Below are 24329 nucleotides of genomic sequence, written 5' to 3' on the forward strand. Positions count from 1 at the left end.
CTCACTGTGGTCATGCAAGGGTGGATTGTCAACATTTGCTCATATTAGAAACATATTTTGTTGTAGGTTGTACGCCAGGAGATAAACATCTATTTCACTGAATCACCAAAATTAGATTTTTAGGCCCCACAGTTAGAGAACTGTCCTTCATAGAAGATGGTAGACTGTTGGCTCTTTTTTCTTTTCTTTTTATAGTTTAGATCTAAGATTTGTTCAAGGTTTTAGAGCTTTGAGATGTGGTGAGTCAAAATGTCATCTAAACTCTCTCCACAGTTAACTGATTTGTCCAACTCCTACCTGATCTGGGTCAGTTGACCGGTCACTGAACTCCTCCCTCGAGGCACAGCGGGCCTGTCAAGCTTTGGATTTGCTGAAGCAGTGTGCCTGGGACACTGATACTCTGCACATAAAGAGTCGGATACTACTGTATATGTTTCAGTTTAGCTCTTCAAACCCACAAAGAACAGGCTGCAAACTTTAGCATGTCAACTTACTGTAACTAGCTCACTGCCAGTGCTTACATAACTAACCTAATGTAGCATCACTAGTGAAGCCAAGGAAAAACATGCTAGGTTGTTTTTGAGATCACTGACTACATTAAAAAAAAAAGAACCCTATTGCAATGTTTGAAAATGCAAACAGCATGAGTCAACTCTCTTTCTTGCTTATCTAAACAGTCTGACATATCAGTGCTGTGCAAGATGCTAATACAAATGTTATTATCTACTTGAACCTTTTGCCTGAAATCTGTACATAGCCTTTTACCTACAGTCATCAGGCTTTTTAATTCTTCTGCATATGGTAGATGAGCTAATGAATTTCCCTTTGGGGATTAACAGAGTCATTCTTATCTTATCTTTTACAGGGTTCTTGTTTTTGAACAAGTTACTTTGAAACATTAAAAAATCATCCAAGGATAAAATCGTAGTGCTACTATTACTTACAATAATGAGTGAACTAGCGACACAGTTTTGAATGGTAATTTGTGCTAGAAAGCTTCAGAGGTAGATGTAAGGGAGATGGAGATTTAACAGTCAATTTATTATTAGTGATCAGAGTATTGTTTGTCAAGTGGTTTGATAGAGGTTTGCTTTAAAATATAACTGACAGTTTCAGTAAAGTTCAAGAAGATGTATGTGTATCTATATGTCACTCTCTTTCTTTTTTTAAAATAGAACATATGCCAAGAGGTCTAAAAAAAAATACAAAATTGTATTTAATTGTAGTTAGGGTTAGGGTTAGGGTTAACAATGCCAGTTGAACTTGACTCTAATGCGTCTTTGGCTTCTGGTCCGGGCACTGTTTGTTGAAGGACAGATTGCTGACGGACAGACGATACATTAGCCCTTTCTTGTCAGTCATGATCCCAGGCATAAATTGATTTTGTTGTTGTATTTAGAGAGACCATCAAAATGATTAGTAGATCAATTCACCTTCCAGCCATTTTGGCGGTACCACTCACATCACACTGCATCACCCGGAGACGAAGTATATCCCTCCATCCTTTAAGACTTTTAGACTGTGTGGTGCTATAAATTTTCCATTGGTCAGACTCAGACTATACATTTGCTTAATTAGCAGTTTCTCCTTCTCTGGAGAGGGGGAGGGGAGGAGGGGGTTGTAAAACATGTTTCTGCACAAATCTAGTGCTGACTGTCTAAACTCAAATAAATCTCAGACCAGAGATAAAGTGAATTCTGAGATGTTTGCTGAGATTAGGTCAGAACCCTCTTTACCCGTCTGCTTCCCATGTACTGCTCGCCAGGATTATTTTTATCTGAAGACTGTGGCTGATATCATTTTTCAAAGTGAGAATCCGCCAGCGCAGCATGAGTAATCCATCTTGGTTCCTCTGACAATTTCCTGTGGAACATGTGTGTGCTCTTTATTCCTGAAGGGATACCTCAGCACATAAGAAGAGATGAATATCTCTGGAAGGGGAATAAACCAGGAGAGCAGTTTGTGATTAAAGAAATCCTCTGGAAGTACATACACAAACCCCTGTGCGGCCCAGGCTGATAAACCACCTCTCCTTGCTATGCAATTACCAACACAATCAAATCATGTTCCACAGACGGGAGTTAAGATTTTCTCAATCAGCCTGCTACATTAAGACACCTTTACTATAAAAAAAAATGCACTTTTACACAACATTTATTTTGAGGGGGTTCATTTGCACCATGGTCCTTAGACAGTAGACTGTGTGTGTACATATGTGCATGTGTGAGAGTGTGAGTGAGAAAAAGAGGGTGCCAGTTCTTTCATCATAGGCATGCCGAGGGACATTATGTCACCCTAGGCACTTTTTCCTTTTATTTTTGAAGTGAAACCAAATACCAAAGTGTGTTGTACATTTAATTTCATTTACCTCAGCATTATGAATATTGAGGCTTAACTTTTCTTGTTATTTAGAAAATAAATCTAGCGACCAATTCCTGGAATGGAAAATCCAATATTCAAATGGTCTAACAAACTGTACCGAGGGCTGTTAGTATTATAATTCCGTACACAAGTGTACAATGCCAGCTGTACGGTATCTATCATAAAAGTAATAATAAAAAAAATCAACTGAGCTGTTGAGGCTATGGGGAACAACGTGCCATTTTCCTGCTTACATTATGGTAATATACACGGGAGCAGTAGCGGCGGTGTGCATTTTGTAGAGTAAGAGATTAATACTTGCGTGGCAGCCCAGCACCTCTGTCCCCTGGCCGTGTTTTTTATAAAGCAACCATATTGCCAAAGAGGTTTTAATGCTAGCGAGTGCCCTGGAGACAAGTGTCAATACACAGTGAGCCAAAAGGAAAAATCATTTCAAGTATTGCCTGCGCCTTACTACACTGGTAATGTAGCTGGATACACAAAAACAGCACATAGCCCTGCTTCCAGCTGCAGAGCTTGGCTTTGTCGAGACTCGGAGAACAAGTGCATATTCCGTGTCAATCATTCCTAATCAGCTGCTCTGTCTTAAAGCAAGAGCTCGGTGCAGCAGTCACGACAAAGCCACTTGTTATATTGTTGTTGAGCTTTGATTGACGCCTCAGAAAAGTTCCCCCACCAGACTGGCATTCCCTACACGATTGATCATAAGGTACAGTGCTTTCTCACCACCCAGAGACTGGTAGGGTAAACTGTAATTGAGCTGCCGAACAACTTCTTACACTGAGGGTGAAAACCGTGCTCCTTTTTTTTTTATGGGGGGGGGGGGGGCATATTCAAAGCCCAAATCCTAGGTTTATTTCTGCAAAACTCAAGCCTCCAAAGCATGTTAGTTTCAATACATCGGCTGCTAACTCTGCAGTAAGACATCAGTAGTTAGATGTAAGAAAAAATTTCCCCCGTCACACAGTGTCACATACGGCTTTATGGTACTGCAGTCATTTACTTGGTGCCATTTTTGGACCTCTATGTGTATTGCCTGCAGCTTCCCGTCGATCTAGTTGTAGAAAATAATTTGTGACAGTTAGCAGGCTGGCACTAAATTTAAATCGAATATTGTCACAACGTGCTTTTGATACTTTTTGCTTCAGGTTTATTTACGTTTTCAAAAACCCTTGCTATAGAAATTAATATTTGAGACATGCATAGTAGAATACAAGTAAACATGGCAGATGTTCAAACATGCTACATTCTAATTCCGCAGCCAAAGCCAAAAAACTGAGCCTCTACTTGTGCACAATGGTGTTTTGACCTGGTTGCCCATATCAGTGTGATAACTAGCACCATGTAAAATCAATGAACACACTGATGTTATATATTAATGCTATTTATGTGTAATGTTTGTTTGTCATGATTTCTTTTAGCACTTTAGTTTGCTAACATTTGTTAAATAAAAGATAAAAAGCTAATGCTCATTAGTTTTAAAGGGAAATTTTGACCTATTAGCGGTCCTCGATGAAATGTCAAAGGATCATCAGAGTTATTAAGGGACTGGCTGATATACTAGAAGATGAAATGAAATGGAAAATAATGACCAGAGCTAAGCTGTCAGTCAAGTAACAGCACTATCTTCATACAGCAGAGTGAGCTGGATTTAGCCTAGTGCAATGATAATTTTTTTTGCAGTGGGTTTGGTTAACTCCACCACCACATGCAAATGTTGTTGCACCAGACTTTACATTTCACATCAGTTCATCATCTCCTATCATGGAAATGCTCTGATCATTTGCCGCAGCTAATGATCCGTGCGACAAGGTGAGAGTCATTGGTACACGTCTGACTACAGCAAAAAAATCAATATCAATTAAAGCCGCAAGCGGCGATGATCGGGCCCTCGCGACTCCGCGCCACCGGGGGGCCTGAGGCACGCGGGGGCTGTGGTGAGAAGGGAGAAAAACCCTGGTAGGAGCAAAAAAACGCAATATTTCGTTCATCCACCAGGGGGCGGTAAGCAGATGTAGGCAGATGAGCTCAGGGGCGGACTTTCATCACACACATGAAGTTTCGAGCAAATCGGAAAAAGCATGAAGGAGTTATGATGAGTTGATGGTTCATCCACCAGGGGGCAGTAATGGGATGCGTGCAGGTGTGTTCAGGGTCAGTCCCTCATCACACATGTGAAGTTTGGAGTGAATCGGACAAAGCATGAGGGAGTTATGAGCTGTTAAAGGTTCGTCCACTAGGGGGCAGTAATGGTATGCGTGCAGGTGTGTTCAGGGTCAGTCCCTCATCACACATGTGAAGTTTGGAGTGAATCGGACAAAGCATGAGGGAGTTATGAGCTGTTAAAGGTTCGTCCACTAGGGGACAGTAATGGGATGCGTGCAGGTGTGTTCAGGGTCAGCCCCTCATCACACATGTGAAGTTTCGTGGAAATCGGACAAAGCATGAGGGAGTTATGAGCTGTTAAAGGTTCGTCCACTAGGGGGCAGTAATGGTATGCGTGCAGGTGTGTTCAGGGTCAGTCCCTCATCACACATGTGAAGTTTCTTGGAAATCGGACAAAGCATGAGGGAGTTATGAGCTGTTAAAGGTTTGTCCACTAGGGGGCAGTAATGGGATGCGTGCAGGTGTGTTCAGGGTCAGTCCCTCATCACACATGTGAAGTTTCGTGGAAATCGGACAATGTTGATGTAAAATATGCCACTTCCTGTTTCCACTAGGGGGCCACATGAGTGAGATCACATATGAGCATATGGAGACGTTGAGGTCGTGACCCTGGACCTGTGTACCAATTTTCATGTTGATACGAGTTCATTAAAGCCATCATAAAGCCAAACGTATTTTAATGGCGAGGAATGGTGGCCGCGTCGCCACACAGACGCCATTACTCGTAGCTTCACAGCGTTCATAATGTAGCTTCACCACCTTAGTCTGCATGTTTTAGAAGTGGAATGGAGTTGATGGGGTCAACTATGTGGCATCAGTACACGTTAAGGTAAAACCTGGCCACTTCCTGTTACCACCGGGGGGCGCTATGAGTGACGTAGGAAATTAATATATCGGGACGTTCAGGGCGGAGCCATCATTATGTCCAGCAAGTTTGAAGCTGATCGGATAAAGTATGTGGGCGTTAGAGCTGTTTGAAGGTGAAATGGCGAGCAAACGAAAAGTCGCCAAAATCCTCAAGGCCCCAGAAGCCACGCCCTTTGACCTAGAGACCTGCGGAGCACAACTTTTGATCAGAGTGGCATCTCGGTGGTCTCCAGCCAATTTGAAGTCAATCGGACAAAATCCCTAGGAGAAGATAGATCAAACAGGTCAAAAATTCAAATCAAAATGGCCGACTTCCTGTTGTGATTTCACCATGACATAAGAGGCTTTTTTGTGTGTCTTGCCATGTTCTATAAGCCCACCAAATTTCATGCGTCTAGGTGACACACAAAGGCGGGGCTGATGTTTTGAAATTTTCTAGGGGGCGCTATTTAGCCATTTGGCCACGCCCATTTCCAACGACTTTAAAATATCAAATTTTTCGCCAGTCCTGATGTGCATGCCAAAATTTACGCGTTTTGGGGCATGTTGAAGCCTCCAAAAATGCGATCCTTTTGAGAGAAAAAGAATGAAAGAAAGAAAGAAAGAAAGAATAATAATAAACATAGCAGAAACAATAGGGCTTTCGCTGGGCGACAGCAGTCGCCGCTCGGGCCCTAATTACACCTATATCGGAGAATTGTCAAAAGTAAATGCCCAGGTGTCCCTGTTTCACCAGTGTCAGCCAGTCACACTGCTGGCTCAAAGAACAACCCAAAAAAAAGAGAGCAAACCTTCATTGTGGTTTCTAATTGAGCGTTAACCTTGATGTTGACAACTTCACTCGAAAATAGGAGGCGCATTCGTTAAGTCATGACGCTGCATAAAGCAGGTATCTGAGAAGTTGTACTGCAGTTGCATCGTGCTCGGCAGGTTTTAGCGTCCTGGGTCTACGCTGCACAGCTGGGCTTGATTTATGCCGCTGACAAGGCCGTTTCTCTCCAGCACAGCACACTGTGGGGAACCTTAGGAGAGACAGCCTTTTAATTTATCTCAGTCTGGCCCCCCCCTCTCTGCACTTCAGGGTTTTTAAAGCAGTCAAGAGCATAGATCAACACCTGAAGTTAGGTCCCACCCCGTGTCCCGACTCAGAGGATATGGTGACCTCGCCTCTTTTCTCCGCACACTTGCCACATTACAGCCTCACGCCTTCAGCGCTGTTAGCAACACTGACGTTTTGATACAATTATGATTAGAAACATCCCCCGCGGGTAGGTCGATGATGGTCAGCGCGGATCGGAAATAGTAACACACAACCTCACCTTATCTGTGAGCTCGCCACAGCAGGCAAACACAATATCAAACACATCCCCTGCAGTACTTTTTTCACACTTACTTTTTCCATTTAGTTAACTGGTATTTGGAAGTGAGTTAAGCAAGCTGTCTGTGCACTGAGGCAATAATCTGTGTATAGAAGGCCTTAACTGAGACTAATTATTTGCTGAAATCACCATAAGCTTGTGACGATCTCTTTTCCTGTGGTCTCATGGCTGAGTAATTCCACTGATAGAATCTTAACCCCTATTTTCACAAGCTGTTTTATTTACCCTATTAATTAAGTAGAGGCACACACAGGCCTCCACCCTGCAGTCATGCTACCAATCAGCCATGACGTCTTAGACTCACAGGAGTATTCATGAACAGTCCTGTTTAGGACTGTCAAATCACAGTCTGATCTGTGATTACGCATAGTGTTTGCATGTTGAATTTTTGTGTGCGCTCTCCCATTCTTGGACGACATTAGCCAGTTAGTGCGCTCATGTAGAAAGAAGGCCACTGTGATTTCCAGCCTGCTCTGCTGCAGTCACAAAACTCACTCCCCGTTCTAGGCACACACTTGGTTCAAAGCCGCCGCTGCTCTCAATGTAAAAATTTGCCTTTGCCTCCTTTTTTTTCGTGACTCATTATTTGGATTGTGACAGTTTCCATTCACAATGTAGAGTTTATCAAACAGATCAAAGACAAAATATGTCAGACTCAAACATCAAAACAAGGCTTTCAAGTGCCTTTTTGATTGCAAGGAAGCTTACAAAAAGGCAACGTCTGCATCTGTTAACAGTGTCTCAAAGAGAATGTAAGGAAATAACAAAAACAGGCTTTTACTTTGGACTAGGCTCTTTCCTGCGATTTCCACTTCACAGTGCCCATGATAGCTGCTCTGTGACTGATGTTATTTGTCTCTTTCATCTTGTCACAGAGCGGGGAGGATCAACACTGTACAGCCTCTGTCCTCAGAGGCTTGATCTCATCCAAAATACACACCTGTGTTTTTTTTTTTCAGGATTACAAGAGTGCATTCGGCCGTCTCGCTGTGCTCAAAATAATCACCTCCTTTTAGGAGAATTATTGCCATGTCCATTAAACCTGTGTGAGGCACGGATGAAAGGAGTGGCACTTGCGTTCATCTCACCTGTGAATTATTGATACCTGCCCCTGTGCTGGCTTCCCTCGGGATGGAAGTGGGAAATGTCTCTTCACATAATGGGCACGCTGCGCAGACATGTTGTCTGGGCTTTGGCACAGAGGAGAGAAGACAGGAGCAAAACCGAAATGTGTTAATAGTAAGCCCCCTCCCATCTCTAATTCACCACCGCTGGGTCTCAGTTGACGTCTACTGTATTTGACCTCATCGGCGCGTCCATTAGCTTCAGACTGCAAATGCTGAACGCTTAAGTAGACACCCCGCTCCGCTCCTCTTTCTGTAATGTCAGTGAAAGTGGCGGTGCCTCCCCCCAGTCTTTCATATGAAGCTGCAGAGACAGCAGACGATGCGGCGAGTGGCTGAGAACGGCCTTGGCTCCACATGAGGGCTACTGAGGATTTAACTCTCTCTAAGTGCCATTGTGCTCGCATGCAGCACCACTTGTTAGCTCTCCACAGAGCCTCCTCTTACAAGATGCATGGTGCACGTGTCACATGATAGCTGTTTTGTCCCTGAGGATAAGGGATTGTGGGTACACAGAACGCATTGCACAAATGCAGGTATTTAGTTATGTTGAGGTATTGCTGTGAGGCCGGTGCAGGCTGACTTGAATTGGGTCAGAGCATGTTTGAGTTGAAATGATAGGTTTTCCCATTTGTTTTAACTCTCAGTAAGCACACTAGTTAATTGATAGTAAATGCATATGTGAAAAAAATGCTAATGCAGAACTATTAGCTTTATTTCACTTTTTAGATAATGTGACTCCTGAGACTAACTTTGCTATACACACTGGGTGCCAGCAACATAATGTAATTAATGTATTGCAGTCGCTTTAATTGTGCTTACTCTGCTTAGGGTTATGGTCTGTTGTAGGAGCATGGTGTCATTTAATGGGCAATTTTCCCTAAAAATTTATCAGCCTGCAGGTTTAATGTCATTAACTGCGGGCCCTCCCTCACAGAGATATGCCCCTCATGTAACTGATGGTCACTGCTAGCTGCTTTGCATTCAGCACTTTTTTTTCTCCACAGCCTCATATAAACCCAGAAGTCTTCACTCAGCAGCTCCATGCTGTTTCAGAGGAAGACTAACTGTCCCTGCACTTTCTTATCACATCCACCACTTGCAAAAGAGTCAATGAAAACAGTGAACCGGCGGGGAAATGTAACATTGCACACACACCGTATCAGTCGCATTTCACAAGTACATCCAGTTAAATGCATCACTGGTGCAAACAAAACCGCCTGTGCGGATGACAACTGTAAGGGCTGATGAACTGTTTTCTGTGTTGCGTATCATTTAGGCTTCTTTTACTCTTTTCTGTTTCAGCTCAACTCCATCATCAATTATTTCTAACTGTCAAATAGCCGGTAAATCAATCAAAAAAAAAAGGAAAGTTTCAGCTGATTTAAGGAAGTTACAGATCCTCTGATGCACAGTGTGTTACTTTGAATTTGGACCCTGCTGCAGTTACTAGTGAATGGCTGTAATAAGAATAAGAATCTGAATTCTTTTAATTGCCATTTTACATTTCTAACAGTTGATACATGGGTACAGGGTTAAAGCCTCAAAACACTTTGAAATATATACCTTAAATAAAGACCAATCATGAATTTAAGTAAATAATTACATCCTCTGTCACCTTTGTTTTGGTCTCTTCGATCTCTGCTTTCAAATATTTGGCTCAGCTAAATGCTTCACTATGCCCGTGAACTAGTCACTAACTTTATGTGGCTGTTGCTTGGTGCTGAGAAGGTATCAGCACTGGGTTTCGTTTAAAACACCCTGCTGGGTGTGAAATCAAGGCTGATGAGAAGAGTGAGACTGAACCAGCAGAGTGAGGCTGTGAGCTTTATAACCAAAACAATCAGCTGCATGTTGCTAAAACTCATTGCAGAGCTGAGGGGAAACTGTAGAGTCGGGTGATAATTCTGTGGGGCGGGGTTCACTACCAGCGACCTCTAGCCCATTACTCATTGTCATTTGATTCATTGTTCATCTAAAAATATCCGTCAGTGCAGCTTTAACAGTTCTTGCACGTGCCTGTGTAGGTCTATCTATATAAATAATCTCTCACCTTTAGTTTACTCTGAGGTTGCTCGCTTGAATCTCTCAAACCCTCTCTGCCATCAAACGGTGGGTGAATCCGTTCACTCTGACTCTTTTGACTCATAGATGAACTCATTCAGAGGTGAACAGAGCAATTTACGGGCCACACATCATTTTTTCGCCCCTCACTATCAAGCCGACGCCATTTCATATTTACAGTGTGCAGATTCAGCAGAGCGTTCCTTATAATTAAAATTCAGCCTACTTGTGGTGGTCCACTCTTGATTTCCCACAGTACCTTGGTTTCAAGGGCACCATTTCCATGTTTGCTTGTTATTTAGAAAATGTGAAGTTTTGTTAAGGCCTTTTGACCTTTCATGAAGCATTCGTGGCCATTGTGTAAAGGGCACGCAGACACCGTTGTCCTAGATATCTGCAACTCATGTTCTGAATTAATCAGCCCTGAAAATACAATCCTATTTCTCACCGTCATCTGCAAAGAAGGAGGACTTAATAAGACACGCTGAAAATACCTCTACACTCTGTATTAGTCACTTCTTTTTGCTCATGTCGGCCCTAACTTTGATATCATATGCAGCATGTGTTACTATTGTTACAAGCTGGAAATAATATAAAGTATTTTCTTCCCCAACCCACAGGGTCACCATCCTGGACAGTGGGAATCTTCGGATATGGAATGCAACCAAATCCGACGGAGGTCTCTACACCTGTGTGGCGAGAAACCAGTTCGGTGTGGCAAGCAGTACAGGAAGCGTCACAGTTAAAGGTATTTCCTATTCCTTCTTTAAATTTCATCACTGTCTCTTTTAAAGCTCAGTCAGCAAGGGACCCTGACCAATAAAGTGCTGGACACCTTTTTCAAATGCACGTTTTTCACTCTGGCAGCACGCGCAGTTGCTTGATATTTCATTCTGCTCGTTGAAAAACTAACTGATGTTTTCGATTTCATAAATAAAAAATGACCACCATAGAGAAGAAGGAGCGATTTTTGAGGCATCTGACCATCTCGCTCTGTCTTCTGGTAAGCCTTGAGGAGCTGGGGGGTTTTTTTCCCCCTTTTTTTTTGTGTCTCTGTACTGTCATTACTAGAGAGACAGAGACACCTCGGTTGCTATGTCTGTTTGCAGAGGTGTTGAAAACATTCAGCTCACTGCCTTGGTGCTGCCTGTACTGTCAAAGGATATGCTGTGTGAAAAACGCCTAGTGTTGTTAGATCATCTGGGCTGGGGATTGCATTTCTGCTCTGGTGCTGTGACTTATTATACTTCATTAAAAATGAATGTGAGCTGGGTATAAAGTGCCGTGCATTGAGTGGCTTTATTCTGTGCACACTGCTGTTTTTCTGTCCTGTTTCCACGGGGAGATAGTGTTCTCACCTCCTTCCTGGGGGATTTGCTGACATATTCAGCGAACTATAGCCTCACTGTGACCCCCTTTTCACGAAGGTTGCAAGGTTCATTTGTGTTATTGTTATTTGCTGCTGCTGTGATCTTCCCTGTCGACCGGCTTGTGAAGATTTATGGAACCATTGATCTTCAGTATATTGGCCTCAGGGAGAAAAGTTTATGTCTCATATTTCATAAGCTTTTCTATGGATTTACATGTATATTTCAACAGATTGACGGAACAATCCTATCAAATCTTTTCGACAAATCAGACAGATGCAGTTGCATTTCTTCAGTTTCACCGCAAGACGCTCCAGCATAAAACCCTGTGGGCGAGATCCTGCTCTGCAAATTCACTCAGCGCGGATGCATCTTTTGTCTGTGCTGCTCTAAACCTTTCACCTGGTAGGGAATGAACTGCACACGTCAGGAAAGAAAACTAATAAAGTGGTGCCAAAATCAGTCCAGTTCCCCAGACTATATGAAGAGAAATATGTGTTTTCACTCTCTCTCGGAAGCTAAGTCATTTTTTATAAAGTCTAGAAGACGGAGCTTCTCCTTCCTCTACCTCTGTAGTTTATGATTTTTGCCCAAAAGTTCAATCCATTTAATTGTCTCCCTTCGTCAAGTTAGCAATCTGTAAAATCCCTTGAAATGCTGTGTCAAAACAACAGAAGTCTGCTAAAATATCAGGTGATTTTTTTTTTCTCCAAGCAGTTGCTATAGAAACCTGGATTAATTGACTTTTATTTAGCCCTGCAGGCTACTTTTTGATGGATTGAATACTTTGAAAAACATTGATTAATGTCAGTGCGAATAACAGCAAGAGAAATGTCCAATACTGTACCTACACAGTAATTCCCTTTTTACTAGAAAACACACCACATAATGGAATTAAAAAAAGAAAAAACTCTGAACCAGCTCTGTCCTCTGTAAATCACTATCAAGGCATGTTTCCTTTTTCTGTTGAATTATAAAAGGCAGCTTTCATATATTATGGATGCTTGAAAGTCAGCAGCAGTCAAGAATGTGGGGAGAGCTTTAAGTGCACCTCGCAGCTGATTTGCGCTGATGCATCACTCTGCCTCCCACTGACGACGCTGTCTCTTAAAAAAATGATCAGCAACCATTTACATTTAAACATTTTTGCACATGTATGTTAGAGCTGCTGTACGGTTTGAAGTGCGGGGTTCAACTTGAAGGCATAATGAAAAGCCCAGACTTTATAGTTTCTGCCAGTTACACTCTACATTCTCCTTTTACCCATTTATCACGCACTCTGAAATGTAAATGATGCCGATACACCCCCTCCTCCCCCCTCCAAGTCAATCAAGATGAGCAGTGAAACCTGCCGCCGTCGCTTTAGTCTCAGGTCGATGGCCCGTGTGCGATTTTCCAATCAAGCTCCAAGGAAACACGCCATCATATGTCCGTCGCCTCAGCATAAACAGACAGCGCCGTTATCCACTTATTATTCTTGTGAAAGGGAGTATGGGTTTCATTTGACACCTTCTCTCACTTGCTTCTTTTCCATCATCATACCTTACAGCGGTTTTCTGTAGCTGATGTACAAATGTTCCTGTATATGATCTCGTGCATTTCTGTCACAGTCAATATTGTTTGGAAAATGGGATGGGGTAATTTACATGCACTATTTCATTGTGGATTGGAAACCTGTTTAGCGGGGAGGAATTTGTGTTGCGGGAGCAGCCCTTATGGGAGATGACAGTAGTTTATTCAAATTGACTTTGGTGCTATGAATGCTGAAAAATACCTGTCAAAAGGTATTCGGTGTCTCCTGCTGTGAATAAGCCACCTAGCAAACAGTGCAGGAGCAGTCACAACAGATGAGCCCTGTTAATGTCCCCATTATTCCAACACTGGGGGGATATTAGCAGATTAATTGCACTTGATTATAGGCGTCCTCCCTGAATTTTGATTACACTGGAGATGAGCCGCTGCAATTAGGTTCCCTCCGATCATTACAGATGGTCAGTGAACTCAAAACTTCTGAGCTCGTACTGCTTTCCGGTTGCTCCTGTAAACCCGGAGGGAATTTCATTTTCCAATACTGTGACACATCATTGCAACCCGCTGCTTTGGAGGTGTGGGTTATATTTAAAGGTCCTCTTTTACACTTGTGTTTCTATATACATAATCACAAAGTTACAGAAGTCCTGACAGCCACACACACAGAATGAGCTGTGTAGCGTTCTCTGTGGATCAAGTGCTGCGATGTCCTACAGCACCTAGACCTGGTCTATGATAATAAAAGACATTGAAATATTACTTTCTACAATATGGAACCTTTAAGGTGTTTGACCCTTTTATCCATGCCACAGTAGCACAGAAGCATCATGATCTAGATATGACAATGCCTTTGGTTTCCCACTTTGGTCCAGAACAGCAATTGGACAGACTGCCATGACATTTTGTTCAGACGTTAATGATCGTCGGAGGATGAATTAACTTTTCATCTATTGCCATCATAAGGTCAGATTTTTTAATTTGTCCAATACATTGGTTTATGACCAAATACCAGCAGCAGTAATGATACTCCCACACAGTAATAACCCTCACATCTATTCCCTGTTTTGTGCTAATTAGCAAATGAAAGCATGCAAAGCCTTCTTTTACACGTGTTATTTGGGGCTATGTAAGGTGAAATTTGACAGCTGTGAGAAAACAGAGCAAAATGACCCGAGGTCACACAAGGATACATGTCAGTTTGAAGGTTTGGCCACCTGTAGCAAAAAAATCAAAATTCTCACAGTGTGGCTGCGGCTGCTGCAACACACATCTACAGCCAACCAAGTAGAATATGGCATCAAAATGACACAAAGTGCTTTGGCCAGCAGAACATTTCTCAAGTGCCACTTTTGAAACAGTTTAGGGAAAAAATAAAACACACACACACAATAGAGTGAAAGAGAGTTTGTTGGACTGAAAGAAAAAAAAAACTCAAAGGGCTGCTGCATTTTCAAAACATATGAGAGCTGTAGAGATGAGTTAACATCATTGCTCTGCACTCATCACGCAGCATGTCATGCCGCAAATTGATATCACAGTAACTGACACATATTTTGACTTAAGACTTTATTAAACTCATCTCACCCAGCTGACATGCAATGAACCAACGGTCCTGTTGTCACACAAGCTCAGGGTGCCTTAAGACGGTGAACAGGGTTGACATGTTTGTGACAAAAATCAGCATGTTATCACCGTCGGTGTGAGCATGTTGGCAGGCTGAATATTAGCATGTTCGCTCGGAGCAGCACTGTATCCGAGTGTGGGCTCATAAAGCAACTAGTGTGTCTGCAGACTTTCAGATTCGTTAGATAAAAGGGATTCACTGGGATCACATGAGATTTGAACTTGGTCTGAGAAGATGGCGCTGATCAATACCTTTGACAGCCTTTGGATTTTGGAGGTTTCAGACAGAGATAAATTATCTTATCAGTTGACCCACAGCTCTTTTAAACACTGAGGAGGAGAAATGGTCATGAAAATGATTCCAGTTTTTATGGTGAGCTCTCTGAGGTGTTTTTTTTTTTTTTCAAGCAAAACCCATTTTGTCCATGTTGAATGGCAGAGACTGTGTGAGACAAACGCAGTGTGTGAGTCCTGACAGCCATATAGAAAAATAATGAGCAGCCATCTGTCAGTAATCACCAGCAGGTTGCTACAGATGCGCCACTTGCACAACATACGAGTACACCATTGAGAGCATCTTGTATGTATGTGCTGAATGATGTAGACAAGATTTTCCGCCGCTATTCAAGTTCGTCCTTGAAGGACCTTTCGGAAAAATAGGTGGTATTTAAGAAAAAAAAAACGCTGTGTCAGAGGAGCCTGTGATGCACTGATGAAAGCCTTCTTCCTGGTTTGTTGATTTGAAAAGTGAGGGGAGGTAGGGTTGGGAGTTGGATGATTACGTCTCATAAAGGTCACAACAAATTTTGTTCCAAATGACCTAAGAGATTGCACTGAGGATTGAAGGTTATTCTCAGCAAAGTGGAATAAAAACGCATAATGGTGCAGTGATTTACCTTCACATACACGCTATGAACCTTAGCCTCGTAAGATTTTTTGCAGATCATTTTTAGAGAAGGCTTTTGACCCGTCAGAAACAAACCATTTCCTTTACGAGTTTGTGTTTGTCTCGAACTGACATTCTTTCTCCGATCCACATGAGTCCCAGGCTGAAGCACTGGGTTTGAAGGGTGAGGGTGAGGCACTGCTCTGGTAAATTTGTTTTTAAAATTCCCGGATCACTTCGCCTGTGGCTCTTCCATGCCCTACGCCATGCATTATTCAAGCTCACATCACTCACCTTGTGTGAAAAACTATAGAGTGTATAGACACTCAAGGAGAATACATGCTTACACATTACAGCTTTCCACCATTGAAGCTGGGAGGGGGATTGTCCGCAGGGGGAGCTAGACGGGGGTGGGGCATTAGAGCATTATTCATAAAGGGCTGCTGTTTGTGGGTAGACTGGTAAAACTGGCCACGTGAGGTGTGACAGTACACCTCGGAGAGGAGCAGCAAGTCGTTTGGTAACTGTTAGCTCGCGATCTCTTCTGTTCCACCATATGTTATTGTTGCACAGCTCCTCTGAGCGTTCCCTCTGTAAACCTGTCAGTAAGTCATGTGTTTGGTGTCTGGGGTCCTAAACCTCCTTCACTTCCCTCGCTGTAATCGTGACTCTATAATTGTTGTCGCTGTTTAACAGCAGTGGTTCAACCACATGTTGCTTTAGTAATAAAAGATTCATCCACCTCTTGTTTGTCTGAGCATAAACCGGTGGTTAGCATCATCAAACCTCATAATGTTGTTGTTTTGTTTTTTGTTTTTTTTAAATTCAAATGCCACTTGACTTAAAGCAATACTTACCTTTCTGGAACTTTTGCACATTTCTTTGTCTAAGTTAAAATGCTATTAATAATCTGATGATACATTAAAATGTAAGAGAAACCCAACAGGGTTAAAAACTCATCATTTTTTCATTCTCATATAATTCTGAGAAAAGTCTGACCAATAATATTATTCGGTCCAATTACTAAGATTTGACGAGCGACCGAACCTACTTAATATGTAATCACTTTGCGCACCCCTCTCCTCCTCTCCCCCCTCCCGACCAGGAAGAACTCTTATTGACAGAGCAGTAGCAGGACACAGAGAGCAGAGGAGACTAGAGTCACAACACACAAGAAAGAAGGTTTTTGAAAATAAATAGTTTTTTAAAAGACCAATAACTGCAGCCGCAGCTGGTCGGGGAGTTTCATGTCTGATATTGTAACGTTGATAGTGAGCAGCCCCGAGTGATACGTAAACACAGGAAGTCACATGTGTCTATAAAGCATCCAGTGCTAACGGCTAGGGGGCTAGGCTACTGTTAGCTCTGGGAGTTATCTACGGTCCGGACCCGGTTGAACTCCGGACCGGCGCGGCTCGACTCGGCTCGGTCTGGGTTTATTTTGGCCCTGAACCAGCGCATCAGGTGGCGCTGGTCCGGCCGCCAGCCCGGCTCGTTGAGAACTGTAATCTGTAACAATCACTTCCCCTGCGTCTCCAGTAGCAGTAGGCTAACAACAGTTTATTATAAAACTCATCAGTCATCATCACTGAGTCCGTTTATATGGTTTAAAACTCCGGTGTTGTGTTTGTTTGTGTTGTTCCCGTTTCACTCGCGTTCCTGTTCTGTTTACCGTTGCCATGCCAACGCATGCAGCGGGGAGGGAGGGGGCTCGTGGAGATGCGGCAGGAGTGAGAGGTGGGTGGGACTTTGTGAGGGAGGTGGAGCTGTTGATTTTCAAATGTTTGTGCTGTGCTGAGTGAAATGCCAGATCGGTAAGTATTGCTTTAAATGCACATCTCAGTGAGGCTCCTGTCAACAAAAAAAAAAGAAAATTGGTCATTAGTTTTAACATGTTAATGTGTCCTTGACTCATGATGTCTTAAAGGAGTCATCTTTGTCCTCTCTAAGTGGTAAATATGGAGGTGCTGTGACTATTTTCTTCAGTTTCAGGTCAGTGGTTGGCTCAGCGGAGCATGTGAGACCGCCGCAATGTTTTCTTAACCTTAGCCATGACAACAATCTTCCCCTGACCTCAAGCAAGTCATTTTAGCTGCACAAGCCAAGCGGACCTGAAAGTATTAGGTCTGTATTGTGTGTATCATCCAAAGCCTGTATCTTTGATGGGTCTCAGTTTCTGCTGAGGCGGCAGATGGTAGGGTAAAAAACCAGACCAGCCCTGTGTCACCAGTCCAGACTGGTGGTGTGGGGAATGTGTACCTGCCAACATTAGGACTTTAAAATAATGAGCAATCTTCCCAGGGTGGGCAGGGTGTCAGTGGCTGGACGAGGGCAGCAGCTTGAATAAATTACTACATAACGTAGAGAAGAATCATTTAAATGTAGGGTTGGAGATCCTGAAAAACAGTTCTAGAAATAAAATACCTAACATCATAATAAACCACCCAGCACCAAGCTTAGAGGTAGATTACCACCTACCAGACTGAGGTGTGGTACTTTGGGTCACTGTTGTTGTATTTTCTGCGTTCGTAACTCCTTGAAGACTCTGATCGTGTAAGCGATTAGTGTGGTAGAGTGGTACATGCAGAGGAGGGAGGGAGGGGCAGAGATGGCAGCTTGATTGACACATCGTGATCCAATTGACTTTAACGTCGCTAACGCTAATTTTTTTTAACTCCATGGGGGTGAATTAATTAACATTTAGCAATAAATAAACATTACATGACAAGTTGTGTTCAACTTGTTAATTTATCAACAATTAATTCCACAGTCAAATGTCACACATGCTGCACACCACTTGAATCAGGTTGTGGGTTGCCAGGCTGTGGTAACAGATGGGTTGAAGTTGTATGTACAGTATGTGTGTGGATTATGTGTCAAGCTTATGTTTCATACACAATCAGGGAACTTGGATAGCATCAGACAAACAAAGAAAACATATGGATCTCTTTATGACGAGTACTTATAAAAGGTTTACGGCTTTGCAAATAGATTCCCGGGTAAAAAATCTGTGTTGGCAGATATAGAAATGTTTTTAAATAAATAATTTGAATGCTGCAGATTACCCAGAGTATTGTTGCTGACATTCTCTTATGGCTTCAATTGACCATTGTTCAAACAACAACTTCCAGCAGGAAAATGACCCAGAGTTCCCTCAGACTGGTTGTGCACAATAAGTGAACTGAAGTGACCTGCCCAGCCACCAGATCTGAATCCAGTAGAAGACCTTCAGGATGTGGCTGAACAGGAGATTGGCAGCTTGAATGTGCAGCAGACAAATCTGCAGAAATGATGTGAAGCAATCTTGTCAACACAGAAGTGAATCCAACATCTCGGTTAATCCGTGCCACGAAGAACTGAGGCTGCTTTGTGAGCAAAGGGAGGAACAAATAAGCCTGTGGCTGAGGGCCATAGACAAGTTAGGGAAGTCAGACGGTACAGAGAGATGGTGTTTCATACTGGTGCTTTGTTGTGAAAGGTATAGAACATCACTAACATCACTCGCCCTATCCTTAAACTGTACAAGGTTCCTACGCAAGTATGGAAAGTATGGAATTTGATTTTATATGGAAACCATTGTATGGAAATACTGTATATTTATCTTAATACATATCTGTGTTTGGTCTTATCTCAAGTTATTTGGGTTAGTTAGTTAGTACTGTATGTGCTACGGTACCTAGCTACAATCTCCTGGAAATGATTTGGTGACAGGCATACAAATTCAGAATAATGAAAACAAACGATTAATTGCACAATTTTTTTTACATGATACACATCTAATTAATCAAATGTAACAAATTATTTGCCTTTTTTTTTTTTTACCGAGAAGTCTGGAAATTAGTGTCTGGAAAAAGTGTGGAACTTAGAAATTTCAAATGTGTAGGAATCCTGACTGTAGGGGACATTTATCCAAACTTGATCAAATAGGTTTAGTTACCAAAACACAGCTTGAGCTTAATCTTCATAAATAAAGATAATTATTGAATAAAGATATAAAAAAAATATGAGTTCTGCAGCCTCAGTAACTGCTTTTCACATCAGTGCATTAGATGGTATTCAGACTAAACCAGAAATTACACCTTAAACACAACAAAAATAAACATGTTTAATTAATTCACATGTACGGTTGGTGTGACATGTGATTCATTCGTTGTCACCTTCCCATAAACAGGTGGAGCGCTTTTGAATTTTTCTGCATCTTAAGTACAAAGCAAAACATGCAAACACATGTTTGACCTGCCTCAGCACCACTCCCCGAGATGCCACCCAGTCTGTCGGAGCGAATCGGCGCCCTCTCTAACGCGTCTCTGATTGACCCCCCACTAAATGAGCAGGTTACTACCCCCTGGTTTCAAGTGGCAGCAGGTAACAAGGCATTATACAAGATGGAAAGCAATCAAATTATGGTCAAGAGCCCAGTGTGCGGTTGTGTAACCAACCTTGGTTGTCCATATAATCCATCACAAATGATGACAGAGGAGGGTAATAAAAGAGCATATTCCCACTGTCATTGTCACAGTGAATCTCTGGGGGCAGAAACACATAGTGAGAAGAGAAGCTTGTGTTAGGAAAAATGGCAGAGGCACACCAATCCTGCTGGAGAAATAAAAGGAAATAAAGTTTATAGTATGTTTCCATGTTGCAGAGATGGAGGAGTAAATATTTCTGACTGTGGGTCTAAGTATTTCCCTCCAGATCCCTCTGCTCTCTCCTACTTCCTTCTCCTCACATCATTCAGAGTAACTGTCTCACCACCAAAACCCCTGCAAAACAGCCCTGACACATTTCTTAGAGTTTTTCTTTTTCTTTTTTTCTTCAACCTTTTAAATTTTTCAAGATTCCCATTTCCTTCCTGCTCTTGTTCTACAAGGTGTAGCCGGCCTTTAGAAACAGAGCAGTCGCGGCCCCTTGAATACCTCCTGTGTGTTATTACCACGTTTTTACTGCGTCGCCATCGCTCACCATTTAGCCTCAGCAATAGAAGACCGGGCCTTTCAGACACACTTTCATTGTGCGTATGACAAAACCCAGCAGCTGATAGCATTCTGGCCTGATATCAGAAACGCCTAGATAAATCACATTGGAAGCGTATGGTGGTAGAAAGTGTGTGTGCGTGCGTGGGTGTGTGTGTGTGTGTGTCAGGGAGGAGTGGGAGAGGGCCAATACAATGAAGGTATCGAATTCACTCTGGATGAAGACTGCACTGCCGGCACTTTCTACATGAATCTATGCCTGTCCAGGGATCATTTGCCATGGTTAATTTAGTCTGTGTGCTCAGAGTGGCAATTTCAACCAAGTAATCACAGCACCCCCAAGAGGGAGATAGGTGTTGTACACTCTGAGAACAAAGCCTCTGCTTCTCATTTGGCTTCCCCATGTCCTTCCACCTTCCCTCTCTTCCCTCCTCTGCCTCTCACGCACAAGTGCAGATAAGGGACGCTTGCCTTATTCCCATGTGACGCCATTGTAATGCACTGCAGGCAAGGAAAGAGAGTAGTCACTGGAAGAAGTGCTCACTGCTGTTTACTGTTTTCCTGGTGGTGCGTTTTGGGAATTTCGACCGATCGGGGGGAGTCCCAGGCTGAAGGCTGAGCTGACAGTGACACATGGAGCCTTCTCGGGATGCAGGAGAGACACGTCTCCGAATCCCCACAGAGACGAGCTCAGGCTGAGACTAATACCAGTTATTGTAGCTGTGCGCCCTACTTTGCTGTGTGCTCTGTCCCGTATATCCCTCTATTAACTGAGTCTGACATATCCATAAGGATGATGGAAGGGCTCGGCTTTTTCAAAAAGCTATTTCCTGTACTGAATCATAACGCCTGGAAAAGAGGAGCAGACCAGTGTGTTTGATCAAAAATGTTGGGACGGATGTGAATGTGTGTTTTCAGAACCGACCATCATCACCACCCTGCCATCCACGCTCGATGTCACCGTGGGGGAGAGCGTCGTCCTTCCCTGTCAAGTCAGTCACGATCCATCTCTGGAGCTCAAGTTCACCTGGTTCTTCAACGAGCAGCTCATCCACTTCGGGAGCCACGGTGGATTTTTTGAAAAAGTCGGAGGTGTAAGTGCATAATCCTTCATTATTTCTCCCAATGTGAAAGGCGATCAGGCCTCTGCTGTTTAAACATGTTGTAAGATTTATACGGGTCTGACATTGACAAACAATTACGAATATGCACACAATGGAGGTTAGAACATCAGCATGCATATAGAAATAAAGCAACTTGCTGTAACAATATAATAACAATTTGACACTGTATGTATATTAAAACTACCGGTACACTTCAAAAATATTACAAACATTTAAATAAACAGCACGACTAACCAAGAAAATACAGTCAGTTCTACAGAGAGAGAAACTGTTGCAGTTTCCATTAAAGGTCCCAAATTTTACACTTGAATGTTTATCCATGTGAAAACATATCAAAGATTTTAGGCTTCGCTCTGGAGAACTAGTAACAACAGGTCAATGAGCCAATCAAAAGAGAGGAGGCTCTGAGCCTTTCTTTTGAGTGTGTTCTGAGTGATCAATAGCCGATTTTCGAGGCAACACTCAGAAATCAAATCTTACAAGGTTGGTTGGTACAGTACAGTAGGTTCTGGTGGGCAGGTTTAGGGCAGTGACTGCTTCGCTGATTGATTGATTGATTGAAAACTTTATTGAACAACATTAGACAAGTGTTCAAAAGGATTAAAAACACAATAAAGCCCATAGGCTTATTTCCATTGTGGTCCTATGTCGCTGTGACATCACAAAGTTACAGTACAGGAGTCTCTGAATACAGAGTTCGTTTTTCTGTGGACTGAACATTTTGACATTTTGACAGTATTAATATCAAACCCAGACCTGCTTTATAATCATTATCTCACATTATACAATATGAGACCTTTAAACACTCATAAATACTTAACACTTCATAATAAGTGTGAACTGTGAAGTAAAACTTTCTTCCTCAACAGTTTCTATTCAGAACTGCCCACCACCTTATTAAGATCTGGTGCTCTGACCAGATCACTAGCTGCTACCACTAATTACTACACTCTGTGCTAATGAGTTTTCCTTCTGGGAATATTGGACAGTTTTCACACATTACTTCTGCAATTCATGCAACACCTCGCACCGATCTCCTCCGCAAGTTCACAGTCATTACAAATTGTGTTCAGCCCACAATGATGTCACAGCTTTCACACCATGTTTGTCAGATGACCCGGTGTTACACAATAAGTAATTAAGAAACAAGCCTTATTGTCTGGTGTTGACGAATGTTCATTTTATTAGTGCCACTGTGCACTTTAAACATTGATTTATTTTTCAGCCCCCCTTCAGAGATTTCATTGAATAAAGGTCGAGGGGTGACTCTGAAGATTCATTGGTCCATCAATATTATACTTGAAGAGTTCATTTGCAAAAGCAGATAAGTGCCATTTTGAAAAAAATGAGCTGAGGCTTTGTAATTATTCTTTGCTAATTATTCTTTTCAATAAAACTTTATTTTTTTTAGAAATGTCTGTTTTGTTACATCTCAAAGTCACTCAACTTTGGTTTGACTGATATCACCTTATGTAAATTAAAAATTAAAAATGAAGATTCTGGAATTTTTTAAAAACGGAGTTATCTGCTTTTGCAAATGAACTCTTCACTTCTTCTTCTTAGACCGGGGTCATAATAAATTCAGCCGCAGTGCAGAGGGAATGTTTGTATCAAGTGTATTATTTATGGCCAGAAAATTGCTGCCTGTGGTTTATTTTAAAATGAAATTTACATACACACCCTGCAACCAGTGTCAGTCATCTGCTGTGGACTTTTAAAAGCTTTGCAGCTCACACACACCTCAGCATGTGAAAGAAAAATTCAAGGTTCCTTCAAAAAAAAAAAACTGCCGGCGCAAAGAAAAAGAAAATACAGTGTCCTTCCTGTTTCTGTTATGATGAAGGTGCTTCTCGTACCAATCGTTGTACCAGTCAGTCTCCTCCTCCTAATAAATTGCTGTGTATCTACACTTACATCGATTAAGCTCCCGGGCCACTCGGCAGAATTCTTACTGCCATTGTGCCACTGCTTTCCGCAACGTCCAATTTATTACAAAGAATATGCTGTGCTCTGCTCTGCTCTGATGAAATGATAATGCAGGAGTGGGAATTGCAATTAGAGATGGCGCCTTCAAAGAAATACCTATTAGACTGGCCATTAGGCTGCTCTTGTAGCTAAAACAGCTCTATAGAATAATCAAAATTAAGCTATTTTAGGACATTTCTGTGCTGGTATTGACAAAATAAAAGCACGTAGCATGTGCCCAGGACAGAAAATGCGAGAAAATGCTGCACGAGGAATATGGATTTACTTTTCAAGATACACATACATGAAAATGAGCTTTTGGGTGAACTAGATTTGTTCCCATGTGGCTTGAAAGTCAGTATTGCTCTTGAATTACATTAGTCGGAGGGTTTACCATGTTGCTTATAGTACTCTGTGTCTGCATGCATGTGTGTGTGTGCTATTGTGTGTGTGTTGACTGACAGCAGCATTCAGCAGGAGACATTATGATTCGGAACATCCAGCTGAGGCACGCGGGGAAGTACACGTGCGCCGTGCAAACGAAGGTGGACAGCATTTCCATCGCCGTTGACCTGGTTGTCCGGGGTAAGCAGCTCCAAACCTCCGAACGAGAAGCTTCAGTTCAAAATAACTTCTGACCGCATACATATTTCAGCCCACCGATGTTTAAGGTTTCACAACAGCTAAATAATTTATGATCCATCGACTGCTGAAGACGGCGAGAGCTTGTTAGTGATTAATGTTTACCGTGCCTGTGCTTCATGGAGGAACATACATATAAAGGGGCAGAATGAAAAAAAGCGGCAAAAAGACATTTCTCTCGCCAAGGTTTAAAGTAAATTTTGTGTCTAATTAGACCGTATAGCTCCCAACGGTTTC

The 24329-nt window shown here is 42.4% G+C and overlaps 1 protein-coding gene across 2 annotated transcripts in view; it reads left to right on the forward strand.

The window, feature by feature from the left end:
* cntn4 (contactin 4) overlaps positions 1-24329 on the forward strand; it is a 116295-nt gene that overhangs the window by 82781 nt on the left and 9185 nt on the right. Inside the window, exons 11-13 of one of the 2 annotated variants that reach the window (XM_083972760.1) lie at positions 10603-10730; positions 21280-21455; positions 23915-24035. In XM_083972760.1, coding sequence (XP_083828886.1) covers positions 10603-10730; positions 21280-21455; positions 23915-24035 — 425 coding nt within the window. The remainder of the gene's footprint in view (positions 1-10602; positions 10731-21279; positions 21456-23914; positions 24036-24329) is intronic. The other variant, XM_083972761.1, reaches the window with a different exon arrangement.

Source organism: Trachurus trachurus (assembly GCF_905171665.1).
Source record: "Trachurus trachurus genome assembly, chromosome: 5".
Classification (NCBI taxonomy): Eukaryota; Metazoa; Chordata; class Actinopteri; order Carangiformes; family Carangidae; genus Trachurus; species Trachurus trachurus.